The 13,058-nt window shown below is 61.0% G+C and overlaps 1 protein-coding gene across 5 annotated transcripts in view; it reads right to left on the bottom strand.

The window, feature by feature from the left end:
• CNOT3 (CCR4-NOT transcription complex subunit 3) overlaps window positions 1–12,147 on the bottom strand; it is a 19,127-nt gene extending 6,980 nt beyond the window's left edge. Inside the window, exons 1-11 of one of the 5 annotated variants that reach the window (XM_075070733.1) lie at window positions 11,982–12,129; window positions 11,057–11,110; window positions 7,442–7,516; window positions 6,919–6,986; window positions 6,467–6,541; window positions 5,691–5,780; window positions 3,899–4,027; window positions 3,254–3,349; window positions 2,511–2,730; window positions 1,011–1,144; window positions 483–539 (exon numbers count right to left, since the gene is read on the bottom strand). In XM_075070733.1, coding sequence (XP_074926834.1) covers window positions 483–539; window positions 1,011–1,144; window positions 2,511–2,730; window positions 3,254–3,349; window positions 3,899–4,027; window positions 5,691–5,780; window positions 6,467–6,541; window positions 6,919–6,986; window positions 7,442–7,466 — 894 coding nt within the window. In that variant the 5' untranslated portion in view covers window positions 7,467–7,516; window positions 11,057–11,110; window positions 11,982–12,129. Of the gene's footprint in view, window positions 1–482; window positions 540–1,010; window positions 1,145–2,510; window positions 2,731–3,253; window positions 3,350–3,898; window positions 4,028–5,690; window positions 5,781–6,466; window positions 6,542–6,918; window positions 6,987–7,441; window positions 7,517–11,056; window positions 11,111–11,981 lie in introns of all 5 variants that reach the window. The other 4 variants (XM_032793001.2, XM_075070732.1, XM_075070734.1 and 1 more) reach the window with 4 other exon arrangements.
• Between the last annotated feature and the right edge of the window lie 911 nt (window positions 12,148–13,058).

Genomic DNA, 13,058 nt, shown 5'->3' with positions numbered 1-13,058 from the left:
CCCCTCCCTGAGCTGGGAGAGAACCCAGGAGTCCTGACTCCCAGCTCTCCCCACTCCCCTCCCCGCTCTAACCCCTCACCCCCACTCCCCTCCCTGAGCTGGGAGAGAACCCAGGAGTCCTGGCTCCCAGCCCTCCTCTTGCCCCTCCCCGAGCCAGGAGAGAACCCAGGAGTCCTGGCACCCAGCTCTTCCCCCTCAACCCCAATCCCCTCCCCGAGCTGGGAAAGAACCCAGGAGTCCTGGCTCCCAGCCCTATCCCCTCCCTTCCCCACTCTAAGCACTCACCCTCACTCCCCTCCCTGTGCCAGAGAGAGAACCCAGGAGTCCTGGCTTCCAGACCCTCTGTTCTAACCACTAGACCCATCCCTTCCTGGGCTGGGGAGAGAAGCCAGGAGCCCTAGTGAAAGCCCCAAGCTCCGATCTGTAGCCAACACCCCACCCCACTCCCCAGCATAAGGGGAGGTGCCTGCCGAGCCACTCACCTGACTGACCTCGCTGTCTGTCGACCGCCCCCTCTTCTTGTCATCTTCCGAATTCTCCTGGGGGTGGGGAGGACAGTCAGTGCTCGCCCCGCCACTCCCTGTGGAGATGGGGGGGGACCAGCCCTGCCATGGGGCAGCCAGCACACGATGCACTGATGTCTCCCTCGTGTTATTGGGGTCATTCTGCTGGTTGGGTCTGCCCTACCCACGGCACCGGAGGCCTGATGTGGCCTCCCACTTCCCAGAGCCAGGAGAGAACTCAGGTGTCCTGGCTCCCAGCCTCCCTCCTCCCCCCGTTCTAACCACTAGACCCCATTCCCTTCCCAGAGTCAGGAGAGAACCTAGACGTCCTGGTTCCCAGCCCCTTCCTACTAGGCAATGCTGCCTTCCTTAAGGGACACCAACCCAGCACCCCTGCCGCTGGGTTACGCTGGCCGGCTGGGAGTCCTGGTTCCGGTGCAGGCCTTGGACTGTCCCGGGGCAGGACTCGGGCGGCAGGGCCGTGCCAGGCGGGGGGGCGCTCCTTACCGTCGTGCAGTTGGCAGGGCTGGGCGGAATGGGCGAGCTGGAGGTGGTGGAGGTGGGAGTGCTGCTGGACTGGTTGAAGATCTCGTCCTCCAAGTGGCTGTGGCTGGGCGGGGAGGTGGCTACCAGAGCCTGCGCTGGAAGGGGGCGGGGAGCAGAACGAGACGCAGTTAGGCAGCCGGGCCCGGAGTCAGAGACACCGGCATCTCACCATGGGCCTGCGTCCGGTCTGGCCTGCTTTCCCGGGGAGATACCTGGAGATCTGTTCCAACACAGTTCTCCCAGGCCATGCACCCAGGGATCTGAGACCTCCCAGCTCTGGTCTTGTCTCCTTGCTTGCCTGGGGGATGCTTTGGATGGAGGGCGATGTTCCAATTCAAGAATGGACAGGAGGGATTGCTTCTAAACCCTCTGTAAACTCCAATGGCCTGAACACACTTAGGAGAAAACTGCTCTGGGATAAAAACCCAACACCTCTAGCCAGGTGATTAACAAGCTGCAAAGCACCCAGGCGCCACCTCCCCGGCTCCTCCACACGGTAATCCAGGAAGAGCCGAATTGAAACATTTCCAGGCCTTTCTAGAAAGATGCCAAGAAATGAAACAATCTGTTGGTGGGATTTGGGGATCCCTTAAAGCCACATTTGGGGCAACTGGAACCGCGGGGGCTCCCAGGTTCTACGGTCGCTGCTCGTAAGGGATCTCTCCTCTGATCGACACAAAGGCAAAGCCCGATCGTAGCCCTGGCTCCAGGGGGAATCGGCGCCAGGATTTCTGAGCAGCGGCTCCCCTCCCTGTGTCTCCTTGATACACAAGGCATGCCCTCCTCAGTGATCGCGGGTGTGAAACTGACAAGGGGGCAGGAGGGGAACGAGCCACGGAGAGCAGGAAGGTGTGAGCGAAATCGTCTGATGACACGCGGGCGGAGGGGGGCGGCATCACTCCAGAGGAGCGGCGCTTTCCCCAGGCAGGATGGGATGACCTGCAGGACCTGAGTCACAGAAATGATGAGATTTAACCAGACAAACTGCATGGGGGCCCCCCCGAGAATTTCAGCTGTAAGCCAGGGGCTCGCCAGGGGCGGATCCCCCCCAGCTCTGTAGCAGGATGCCACCGCTGGGACATGGTCGTGAAGAAAGGCAGCGGGATCTCGGGAGGCATCTGCAGCAGGGTGAAGGGAGCCTGGATCCCACTGGGAAGCCCTGGGCCGGTGGCACCAGACTGAAGGGCGATAAATGGCCAGGCTGGGAACGGGAAGCGGGGCAGAAGGTTCGGCTAAGCGAGGGGGTCCCTTCTGGTCTGGGTTAGCTCTGGATTCGGCTGCCCCAATCCCGGCTCTGGTTCTGGGGCACCTACCACAAGCAGGACACTGATCAGCTGGAGAGGGCCCAGCGACCAGCCAGGTGGACGATGAAGAGGTTGGAAAAACCTGCCCTCCAGTGAGAGACCTGATCAGCGGAGCATGGACCCCGGTCTACCCCGCCGTGGGGGCCAGGACACTTACGAATGTCTTCTAGGTCGAGGTCGTCGTAGAGAAACTCGTTCTCCTCGAAGTCAGGGTCCTGTGAGGAGTCCACGTAATACTCCACGTCGTCCTTGATCTTGCGGATCGAGTCCACCTGGATGGAGTCGTTGTCCAGCATGCGCAGGATGGTCTCCAGCATGCGGATGTGGTACCGGTGCTTTTCGATGTGCCGCTTCAGCCCCTCGATCCGGTCCTGCTTCTACGGGGAAGGGGCATGGGCAGATGAACACAAGCCGAGAAATGCCCCCCTGCCCACACCCCACCTCTCCTCCAGCCACAGCACACAGCACCCCTTCGCTAGCCCCCACTCCCCTCCCAGGGCCAGGAGAGAACCCGGACTCCTGGCTCCCAGCCCCCCTGCTCTATCCACTAGCCCGCACTCCTCTCCTAGAGCCAGGAGAGAATCTGGAGTCCTGGCTTCCAGCTCCCCTGCTCTAACCACCAGCCCCCACTCCCTCCCAGAGCCAGGGGTAGAACCCAGGAGTCCTTGCTTCCAGCCCCCCTGCTCTAATCACTAGCCCCCACTCCTCCCCTACAGCCAGGATAGAACCCAGGAGTCCTGGCTCCCAGCCCCTTTGCTTTAACCACTAGACCCCGCTCCCCTCCCCTCCTCTCCCAGAGCCTGGGATAGAACCCAGGAGTCCTAGCTCCCCGCTCTCTCGCCCCCCACCATGTTGCCTCCCCACACATCTTCCCTGTGTCCCAGGTAGGCAATGACTCACATCCTTGTCCCCCTTCTTCTTGCGTGTCTGCACAGACAGTGACTCCACCTCGCTCTCAAACTGATCCACCTGCATGTTCAGCGTGTCGATGGTGTTCTGGGCGGGGGGAGAGCCGCACACCGTCACCCCCAGCGCAGTCCTTGGGGGCTCCCACGCGCCAGCTGCTGCAGCCCCGTGAGACACCCGGCAGCCGCCCCTCACCACTACCTGGGGCCTTCTCTAGTGCTTCCTCACTGCAGATTGCAGGCAAATATAAAGCCCCCAACTGCCCTGCAGAAAAGCAGTAATCCATACAGGGGCCCTTCGCCTGGGGCTGGGATGCGACCACCTCTGGGGTGTGGTACGAGGGGCTGGTTATCCAGAGACCACTCACGGGCACTGAGATGCGGCCCCTCTGGGGCGGGATGCGGAGGCTGTTCAGAATAGAGACCCACACTGGGGCCTTGAGACCAGCAATGACTGTGAGGGGGGGAGCACCCCTGTGTGAGCCGCTCCCCCCGACCCCCCCGTTCCTTGCAGCACAGCATCCCCTGGGGCCAGCGGGGGGGGGGGGGAGAAGCCCTGTTTTCCTCACAGCTTTGGCCCCTCCCCATGTCCCCATCAGTCTGACCCCTGCTTAGCTGATCAGGAGACCCCCAGTCTTACCGTTAACCACTGGCCAACCTCTTCCTTCTCCTTCTGGGCAGGGTCGACTTTCTGCGCCAGGCCCAGCCCCTCCTTGGAGTAGGCTTTGGTCTTGGTCTCCCGCTCCACCACCTTGAACCGCTCCATTTGCTAGAATAAGAGAGAGGAAGGTGGGGCGGGGTCAGTGTCTGGGGAACTGATGGGGCGGGTCCCCCACCCCTGCACAGGGGATCAAGAGACCCCAAGAGACACAGAGGCTCCCCGATCCCCCAATCTTGTCCAGGACATGGCAAATACAGCCCTGGTTGGCCACGCCTGGCAGCCTCTCAGCTGGTCCTGGCTCCCAGCTCTAACCACTAGACCCTACACCCCTCCCAGGGCCAGGTACAGAGCCCAGGAGTCCTAGCTCCTGATGTGCCCACCACTATCCCATGCCGCCTGCTGTCATTCAGGACCCAGCCTCATGCCCCAGAGGTCCCAGTCCGGCCCTACCCCTTCCAGATCTGACTCCACCTGCCCCTGCCCTGCCAGCTGGCTGCCCTCTGTGATGTCACACTGCCCCATCAGCCAATCACAGCAGAGGGAGGAGTGGCTTATTGGAGAGGAGGGTGGGGCTCTGGCAAGTGTGTGGGTGGACCCCGCTACCCTGGAGGGGAAAGCACCCCGAGGCCCATAGGGGAGGCCTCACCACCCACGGGGCACTAGCCCAGCCCCTGAGCTTTAAATCCTCTGTGTCCCGTTCCCCCGGTCTCTCCATGGCCAGGGCTGCCCCAAACGGATCCCTGTGGGGGCTGTGCTGGGAGAGAAGGGCTCAGGGCCAGGCGCAGCTGCTTGTGGGGGGGCTCCAGGATCCCAGAGAGTGGGCCTGGGCATTGCTGGAGGCGACCCACACACGGATCCCCCCGCAGCGCATGGAGACCCGCCGTCGGGGGGGTCAGGTATGCTGGTCCCACAGAGAAGGCCAGGAGCATTGTGGGATGGCTGCATGGCTGTGCCAGGGCAGGAGTGACACTGCGCCACTAGCAAGGGGAGCTGGGCCATCGGGAATGCAGGAGACCCATCCCAGTACCCTGCTCTAACCACTACACCCCACTCCCCTCTCAGAGCTGGGGAGAGAACCCAAGACTCCTAGCTCCCAGCCCCACCCTGCAACCACTAGACCCCACTCCCTACGCAGAGCTGGGGAGAGGACCCAGGAGTCCTGGCACTCCTCCAACTATCCCACCGCTGCCTCCTGTGAGCGCAGAGCGGTTGAGTGCACAGGAGCCTCTGCCAGTGCAGTGTTCCTAGGGACGCCCTGACAGGCCCATGCCACCAACCCCAGACGCAACCAGCCAGCGCCACCCCCTTGACGGGCGGGAAGCGGGGCACAAAATCCCCCCTCCCCCATCAGATCACCTGGCTGGCCCTTTCTGCCATTTGCTTTCCCCCAGCGCCCGGAGACTTTTGCCAGATGGAAGCATCTCTGCCCGTGGATGGCTAAACTGGGCTGCTAAAATCGAGGTGCCGACAATAAGATCTGTGCCACTGGCAGCGCAGGACGGACCAGAAAATCTCCCAGGTCTCTGTCCCATGCGCTGGAGGGAGACGCTCTCCCACCCCCAAGTCTGGCGAGTCCCCGCACGTGAGCAAGAGACACCTGCCTGGCAGGACCGTCTCAGAGCAGCGTGGCCCCCCTCCAGCTGACTGCGGCTGCTTCCACAGATGGAGGAAAACCCACCAGTTACAGCTCTGGATCAGGGGCAAAACTTCCTTCCTGACCCCGACAGGCTGCAGCCCTGAAGCCTGGCCATTACCCCCTTTGGCCTCCTACCGTCTCAATGAGTTTCCGGTTGTCTATCAGCTGCCTCTTGTCTTTGATCTCATTTGAAGCCACCCACGTTTTGATCTGGTCCCTCAGCCTCTGCGGAGATGGGGTAGAGAGAAGGAAGGGGTCAACAGACAGAGAGACGGGCCCTTGGTGCCCACCCCCTACCCCACTTAGACCCCTAGAGGCATCAGCCAACACAGCCTTGGTCTGTACATAGAGAGGTAACGAGGACACTCAGGCACTGAGAAGTCCCCCCCGATGAGCCCCCACCAGCTGGGAGGATGCCCTCTGCAGAGCGGGGTGAGAATCGCAGGGAGCACAAGGATCTCGCTGGAGAATTAGGGGAGGAAGAAAGGCAAGACAAGGAGAGACTGGGGGTCACGAGGCCTGGGTTTTAATCCTGGGTCTGAGAGGGCAGTGGGGTCTAGTGGTTAAAGAAAGGGGGATGGAAGCCTGGAGTCCTGGGTTTTAGCCCCAGCTCCGGGAGAGGAGTGGGGTCTAGTGGTTAAAGCAGGGGGGCTAGGAGCCAGGGTGCCTGGGTTCTCTCCCCAGCCCTGGAAGGAGAGTGGTGTGCAGTGGTTAGAACACAGGTCTGGGAGGCAGGACTGCTGGATTCTATCCCCAGCTCTGGGAGGGGAGTAGTGTGCAGTGGTTAGAGCAAGGGGGCTGGAGCCAGGACTCCAGTGACAGTCTCTCTGGGGCAAGTGGGTGTTTTCCTGACAGCCCCGGCTGAGTCCACGTATCCTGAGGGCTCCAGACGGCCAAAGTGCTGGGCCTACCTGGAGCTTCTTGATCTCCTTCTTCAGGTCGGCTTCATACTTCTCCTTCTGGTTGGCGTTGGCTGCATTGTGGAGCTGTGGGCGAGAGACAGAGAGTGAGACAGGGTACGGGGGTGGGACAGATTGCCCTTGGCAGGCTGGGGGTGGCTCCCTGGTCTGGAATGGGATCAGTTGGGGGGCTACAATAGCCAGGGAGGGGGAGCTGGGGGATCCAATATGGGGTGAGGCCCAGGAGGCCAGGGGGGGCTGCCTGTTCTGGAGTGATGTGGAGGAGGGGGGTGTAGACACAAACAGCTCTTGGGGCGGTGTGGGGGGCAGCGAAACCGGGGGAGAGAAGAGGATTGATGCCGGAGAGAAAAGCAGAAAAGTTGGGGGTCAGGGAGAGAGCATGGTGGAGGGTGATGAGAGAGTGGGGCAGCGAGCCGGGGTGAGGCTGAAGGGGGAGCTCTTACCTTCTGCCAAATATCCTCAAACTGCTCCACCCCCTCGGAGACCTTCTTCAGACACCGATCGATCTCACCTGGAGGAGCGGAGGGGCGGGGGTCAGCCCCAATCACCAACAGGGCTAATGACAGCCGCCCCCCACCCCCACCTCAGTGTGAGGTACAGGGGAGGGAGACGGGCCGGGCCTGAGGTCACACAATGGTTTGAACCTCAAATAGATCTCAGGAGTCCTGGCTCCCAAATCTCCCCTCCCAGAGCCAGGGAGAGAACCCAGGAGTCCTGGCTCCCAGCCCCCCTGCTCTAACCCACCAGCCTCCACTGCCTTCCCAGAGCCAGGGAGAGAACCCAGGAGTCCTGGCTCCCAGCCCCCCGACTCTAAAGGCAGCCTTGACAAACTCCATCGCTCCGGCTCTCACAAAGCAGGGAAAAGACACAAGGGGAGGGGGAAGAGGCCCCTCTCTCTCTCTGCCCCCCCCCCATACATGCCCCCAGCCACACACCCTAGGATGGGCCGGGGGGGAGCTGCCCTACCTTGCAATTTCCTCTTGTCAGCCATGTTTGGGTCACTGGCGGGGGGCTCTCCTCATGCTTCAGAAAGCTCCAACGCTGCAGGGGACGAGAAAGCAACGTTACGGCAATGCAGCCTCCCAACCCACTGGGGAGAGGCCCCAGGACCATTCCCGCCTCCCTGAGCCAGCCAGTCCCTGCCTGGGGGTCAGATGGGAGCCGGCGCCCCCTAGTGGGGAGAGGCCCCGGGCCCCTTTCCCTGCCCCCTGAGCCAGCCAGACCCCACCCTGGGGCCGGATGGGAGCCGGTGCCCCCTTTGGGGGAGAGACCCTGGGCCCCTTTCCCCACCCCCCTCAATCAGCCAGTCTCTCATCATATTCTTTGAGCAGATCAATTGTACCAAGGCTGTTCATTCATACAGCCCACCCCAGCAGGGGGCAGTGCTGCGCACACAGCCACACCCCCACCCAGCAGCAGGGGGCAGCGCTGCGCACGCAGCCACACCCCCACCCAGCAGCAGGGGGCAGCGCAGCACCCACCCACCCAGTCAAGCGATGAAATAGCGGGTTTTGAGGGCCGAGCAGCCGGCCCAGAAGGGGCTCGGCTGACGGGATGCTGGCTGCGTGGCCCCATGCCAGGGCACTGCTGCTGGTGGCCCTGAGGCTGGTTCCACGGGGCGTGGCACATCATGGGCCAGGGCTGCCGAGACAGGTAGGATTCGGGTGCGGCTGGGTGTTAATCCCAAAGCTGACAGCGCCTGGAGTCTGAATGAAGCCACCTCGGATCTCAGCAACCTGGGACCGGCAAGCCCGGGAAACTGTGCGTGACTGAAGGACGGAGAGGAGACCTGAGCCTGTGTGTTCAGATGCTGTCTGGATGGGGTCAGCCCCCAGCTAGTCTGGCTGCTGTTTGTTATTTTCTTGCAGTGGGGGGAGAGACAGCACTTCCCTGGGCTGCTTCATACCTAAGGGCTCATTCTCAGGAGGGGCAGCCCCCCAGGGTGACTCAGGGCAGCTCAAGCATAGGCTCTGGTCTCTGGGGGACAGAGAATAGCCACAGCCTAGGAAGCTCCAGGCAGGCCCCTGATCTGCTCCCTGTGGGCCCGGGAATAGCCCCTGTGCCCCACCCAGGACCCTGATCTGCCCCCTCACCCCAGGGGAAGGTGATTTGCATGGGGGGGGGCTGTTTCCACCCCCTTTATCCTCCCCGAGGGGCCTGGGCATTACTGGCTAAAGGCTGTTTGTTCAGTTTCACGTCCTAGTTCCCCAGGAAGCAAACCACTAGGGGTGGGGGTGGGTGTCACACTCCAAAGAACCTTCCCCCTTGAGGCTTGGAGGGAGCCCCCCTGCATCTTTGCTTCCTAACTATATACTGGAGGCTTCAGGGAGATGGCCAGGTCCCTTTAATCTGCCCCTCCTGGCCTAAGGGACAATTCTCAGCCAGCTCCCCACGGGGATCATCTTGTCTGCCCCACCCCAGAGCACACAGCCCAGTGGGATTGGCTAATTACTACTGACGGAGAAGCCACACCTGGCCAACCCTTCCAGATGTTAATTACCCCCCCCCCCCATTAAAAACCTGCCCCTCATTTCCAATCTGAACTGGCCAAGCTTTCCCTCCCAGCCAGTGGCCCTGGTAAGACCGGTACTGCCAGCCCGAGGAGTCCCCGGGCAGCTGTTTGCTCCCCCTGAACCTTCTCTTTTGTTTAGCTACACAGAGGGAGCTGGCAGGGCTTTCCTGACTCTTTGTGACTGATCAGCCCCTGGCAGGGTTGGGGGACTCCAAGCTGCCCCCAGGATCCCAGCTGTCTCCCCTCAGGGCCCCTGCGATGCCATTCGCCTCTGTGGCCCCAGCATCTACTGAATAGCTGCTGTGCCCCCCAAGTGCTTTGCAAGAAGCCAAAGGGCTCTGGCTTACCTAGAGGTGGCCTGGCTGTCTAGGGCCTGCAAGTGGGAGGCTCCTACACAGGTGAAAGAGGCACATGACTGGGAGGAAGGTTGAGAGCCCCTCCCCCCAACCACAGCCTGTGCTGCAGCATAGGATGCTGGGAAAGGAGTGGGGCTATAAAGATTTAGTGGTCTAAGAGTGGGCTCTGGGCTGTCAGCCAGAGTGCCCCTCCTGGGAGAGGAGAACCACAGCACAGCAGTGGCCCCCTTTGTACAGGGCTTATGGAGAGAGGTGAGTGCTGCTAGGCCCACTTTACAGATTGGGAAACTGAGGCACAAAATGGGGCTGAGCTGTACCTTGGGTCATGCAACAGGCTGGAGTAGAATCTGTGAGTTCACTCCAATTTCCTTCTGCTCTAGACCCCATTCCCCGCCCAGAGCTGGGGAGAGAACCCAGCAGTCCTGGCTCTCAGCTGACACCATCTCCTCCCAGAGCTGGGGACAGAACCCGAGCGTTCTGGCTCCCAGCCCCTCCACTAGCCTGCATTTTCTCCAGTTAAAATATCCCTTGGCCTTACACACCAAGTGGAGTGAACTGATTTGATCACTTTAGATTCTAACCTGCCACCGATTTCTTAAGATTGTGAATTGGGCTTGTGGACTGTGCTGGAAGGGGGATGCTGTGGGGCACAGGGAGCTATCTGAACAGTATAGCGTGGGAACCTGCTTGCCTTTCTCCTGTCGGATGGGCAGCTGTCACCGCTTTTCTCATGAGACTGGTGATAAACCCAATGATCTAGGGAGAGCCCAAGCCCCCCATATCCCACTGAAGACTTTGGTGCCCCTGAAATAATCAGAGAGAGCAAGGGGAGTCTGTGGCAGAATGGGGCTCTCTGGCATCCCAATCCCCTGCCTTGCCCACAAGTGCTCCACAATCGGCTTGTAAAACTGCCTGTTCTGTGAAGCAGGGTCTGTCCGGTGTCTGTACAGCGCCAGGCACAGCAGGGTCCTGCTCTGTGACTGGTATGAGGAAAACTCGTAATTAATCCTATAACTGAACAGCCACAACCTAGGGGGAGTGGGAGTAAGCGGTGCACCTGGAAATGACTTGGCTGCTTCTGAGACCTGGCTATATCGGGGTGAAACTGACCTGCAGAGCAATTCCAATACAAGTGAGCTACAGTTCATCTGGGGAGGGACCTGGTCAATTTCCTCCTGGCCAAGTAAGCCAGGAGGAAGCCCTGAAATTGATCAGATTGAGACTGCCCCTTTAAATTTAGATCGAAACATCCTGGAAATCAACAATTTTGTTTGAAATCACTGGAAGATCAACAGACAAGCTCCCCCAAAGGGAGGCATCCAGCTTTTAGCAGTGGCTGTTGCCTAGCAGTGTCTGAAAGCCAAAAATTGCAGACTGTCCACAAACTGCAATGGATTTAGCTGTTGCTTTTGAGCTGGGGTCCTGTCTCCTATGGATCAGCAGGGATGCAAATGCCTAGGGATGCTATCGCTTCTGCTGGCTACCTCCCTTGAGACGGCTGAGGAGCAGGAGAGCTCAAAATCAAATCCCCTGACAGAGGCATGGATGGGAAGATAAGGCTAGCAAGAGTCTGATTTGGCCTTGTAAATTTCAGCCCTAAAGGAGGTTGAGGGACTGGACACTTTTCCCCTCTAGGGGGCATGGGCTCTGATCTGGCCCCAGAGCAGGGGGAATGGCTGGCTGGGGGGTAGGGAAGGGGACATGAGGCCTTACCCTTCTAGGGGGCAGCAGCTCTGATTCAGCCATAGGGCAGGGGTCTGGCCAGCTCTGAGGGGTGGAATGGGATATGAGGTTTCACCTAAGGCAAATAAATTCTTTACCTGGCTAACAGCAGCTATGAGCAGTCATCTGTTTTCCAACCCAACCCCCCTCCCCCAAACAGACCCGTGGCCTGGCTGTCTTGGTACAAGCTGGCACCAGGGCTGGGCAGGTGGAGGCAGAGCTGCTGGCAGAGAGGGACAGTGGAGGGGTTTAGGGAGAAAGCCCATGGGCTGCACATCCACCAGGCCTCACGGTTAGAGCCCTGCTGCCCCACACAACCCCATCCATGCCCAGGGCTGGGGCTGTGCCCCCAAAGGGGACCAGTGACAAGCCCTTTTGTGAAGCGGTGGGAACATAGGTGTCCTGCTGGCTGATCTACTGCCCCAGTCACCAGGCTGCCTGCCCCCCGCCCGGGGGTGGACCTAGGTATCCTTGCTCCAGCTGCCAGGCTCCCCGCCTGAGCTGAAGTCCCATACAACTTAATAACGGGAGAAGGGGCCACGGGGCCTCTCCCCTCCGCACATGCACAACCACTGCCCCCCCCCCGTGCCCCATCTCCGCTTCCCCTACAGATCGCACACCCCCCCTGCCCCTATGTACCCTACACCCGCAACGCTCCCCCCGGGACCTCTCGGGATGCTCCCGGCCCGCGGAGCCCCCCTGCCGCCCTGACCCTTACAGCGCTGCTGGGGTAAAGGGCCCCCCCTTCCCCTAGGGATCCCTGCAGCGCCCTCCTGCTAGGGACCCCCCTAAGCCCCTCCCCCTATAGATTCCCCGCACCCCCTACGTGCCCCTCCCCCACACAGACCCCTCCCCGTAGGGGTCCCCCGGGCTCCTACCGACCCTCCCCCATAGGGGGCCCCCAGCCCCCCCTCACCGGAGGCTCCTGCGGGCCGGTCGGGCCCCGGGGATCGGTCCCCTCCCCCCGATCGCGGGCCGACTGTCGCGCTGCTGCCGCCGATCAGTCGGGTCGCGACCCCCTCCCCCCGCTCGCCGCCGTCTCTCGGGCTCCGCGGCATCCAAGATGGCGGCCAGCTGCCTCCGTCCGCCTCTCCGCCCCGGGGCAGGGCCCCGCCCCCCGGCCGCTCCCCATTGGGTTTGCCGCACGCCTGTTAAATAACTTTGTTCTCCTATTGGCTACATTTGGTGAGGCGGAGCAACTCAGAAGACCCGCCTACCCAGTATATGTCAATCAACACCCAACTTCCTTCTTATTGGCCTCAGCACACATCCGTCAGCTCTCCTCACCGTTTATTGGCCGAAACGGGAGGGGCATAAAGGAGGCTCGCCCACATGGGTAAAGGGAGCAAAGGGTGCTACCCGTCACAGAGCGGTCTTCGCCATTGGTCGGAGGGGCTGCCCATGAAGCCATTCTCGCAGCTGATTGGCTCCCAGCCTCAGGGAGCAGATCGCTCAATCGCAAGGCTACCTGACACGGGGGAGGCGAATAGATGGATTCGCAAGACATTGATTGGCTGAGAGGATGGAAGACGAACCAATAGTAATAGGGTGCAACGGAGAGGCGGACTTAAACACACTGTTGAAAGCTATTGCCCACTGAGGTTCTCACTCAAACCCTTAGGGACCAATAGGATTGGAGACCACGGGAAGGGCCCGCCCCCTAAATACTAAGGGCAATATTGATTTGTATGCGCCAGGCCTTAAAGGGCAGTGGGGCCCAGCGCAGCCAGGGTGCAAAGTGAGCCCATGCATACAGTTGGGGTGCAGAAGGAGTGGAGGTGGAATCCAACCAATAAGGGTGTGGGAGCCTGGCCTAGCCATGGCCAGGAGAACCCCCCCAGCACGGGGGCAGCAGAGTGTGTGTTTGGGGGACCCAGCCCATAGGAGGTGGGCTAGGGCAGCAGATTGTGTGGACATGGGGGGGTGGGGGTGGAGTTTCCCCACACTGGGGACAGACCCGGTACCCCAGGAGGGCAAAGGCCCTGGACTGCAG

This window comes from Chelonoidis abingdonii, chromosome 11 (assembly GCF_003597395.2).
Source record: "Chelonoidis abingdonii isolate Lonesome George chromosome 11, CheloAbing_2.0, whole genome shotgun sequence".
Lineage (NCBI taxonomy): Eukaryota > Metazoa > Chordata > Testudines > Testudinidae > Chelonoidis > Chelonoidis abingdonii.
This window is presented reverse-complemented; position numbering and strand designations above follow the sequence as displayed.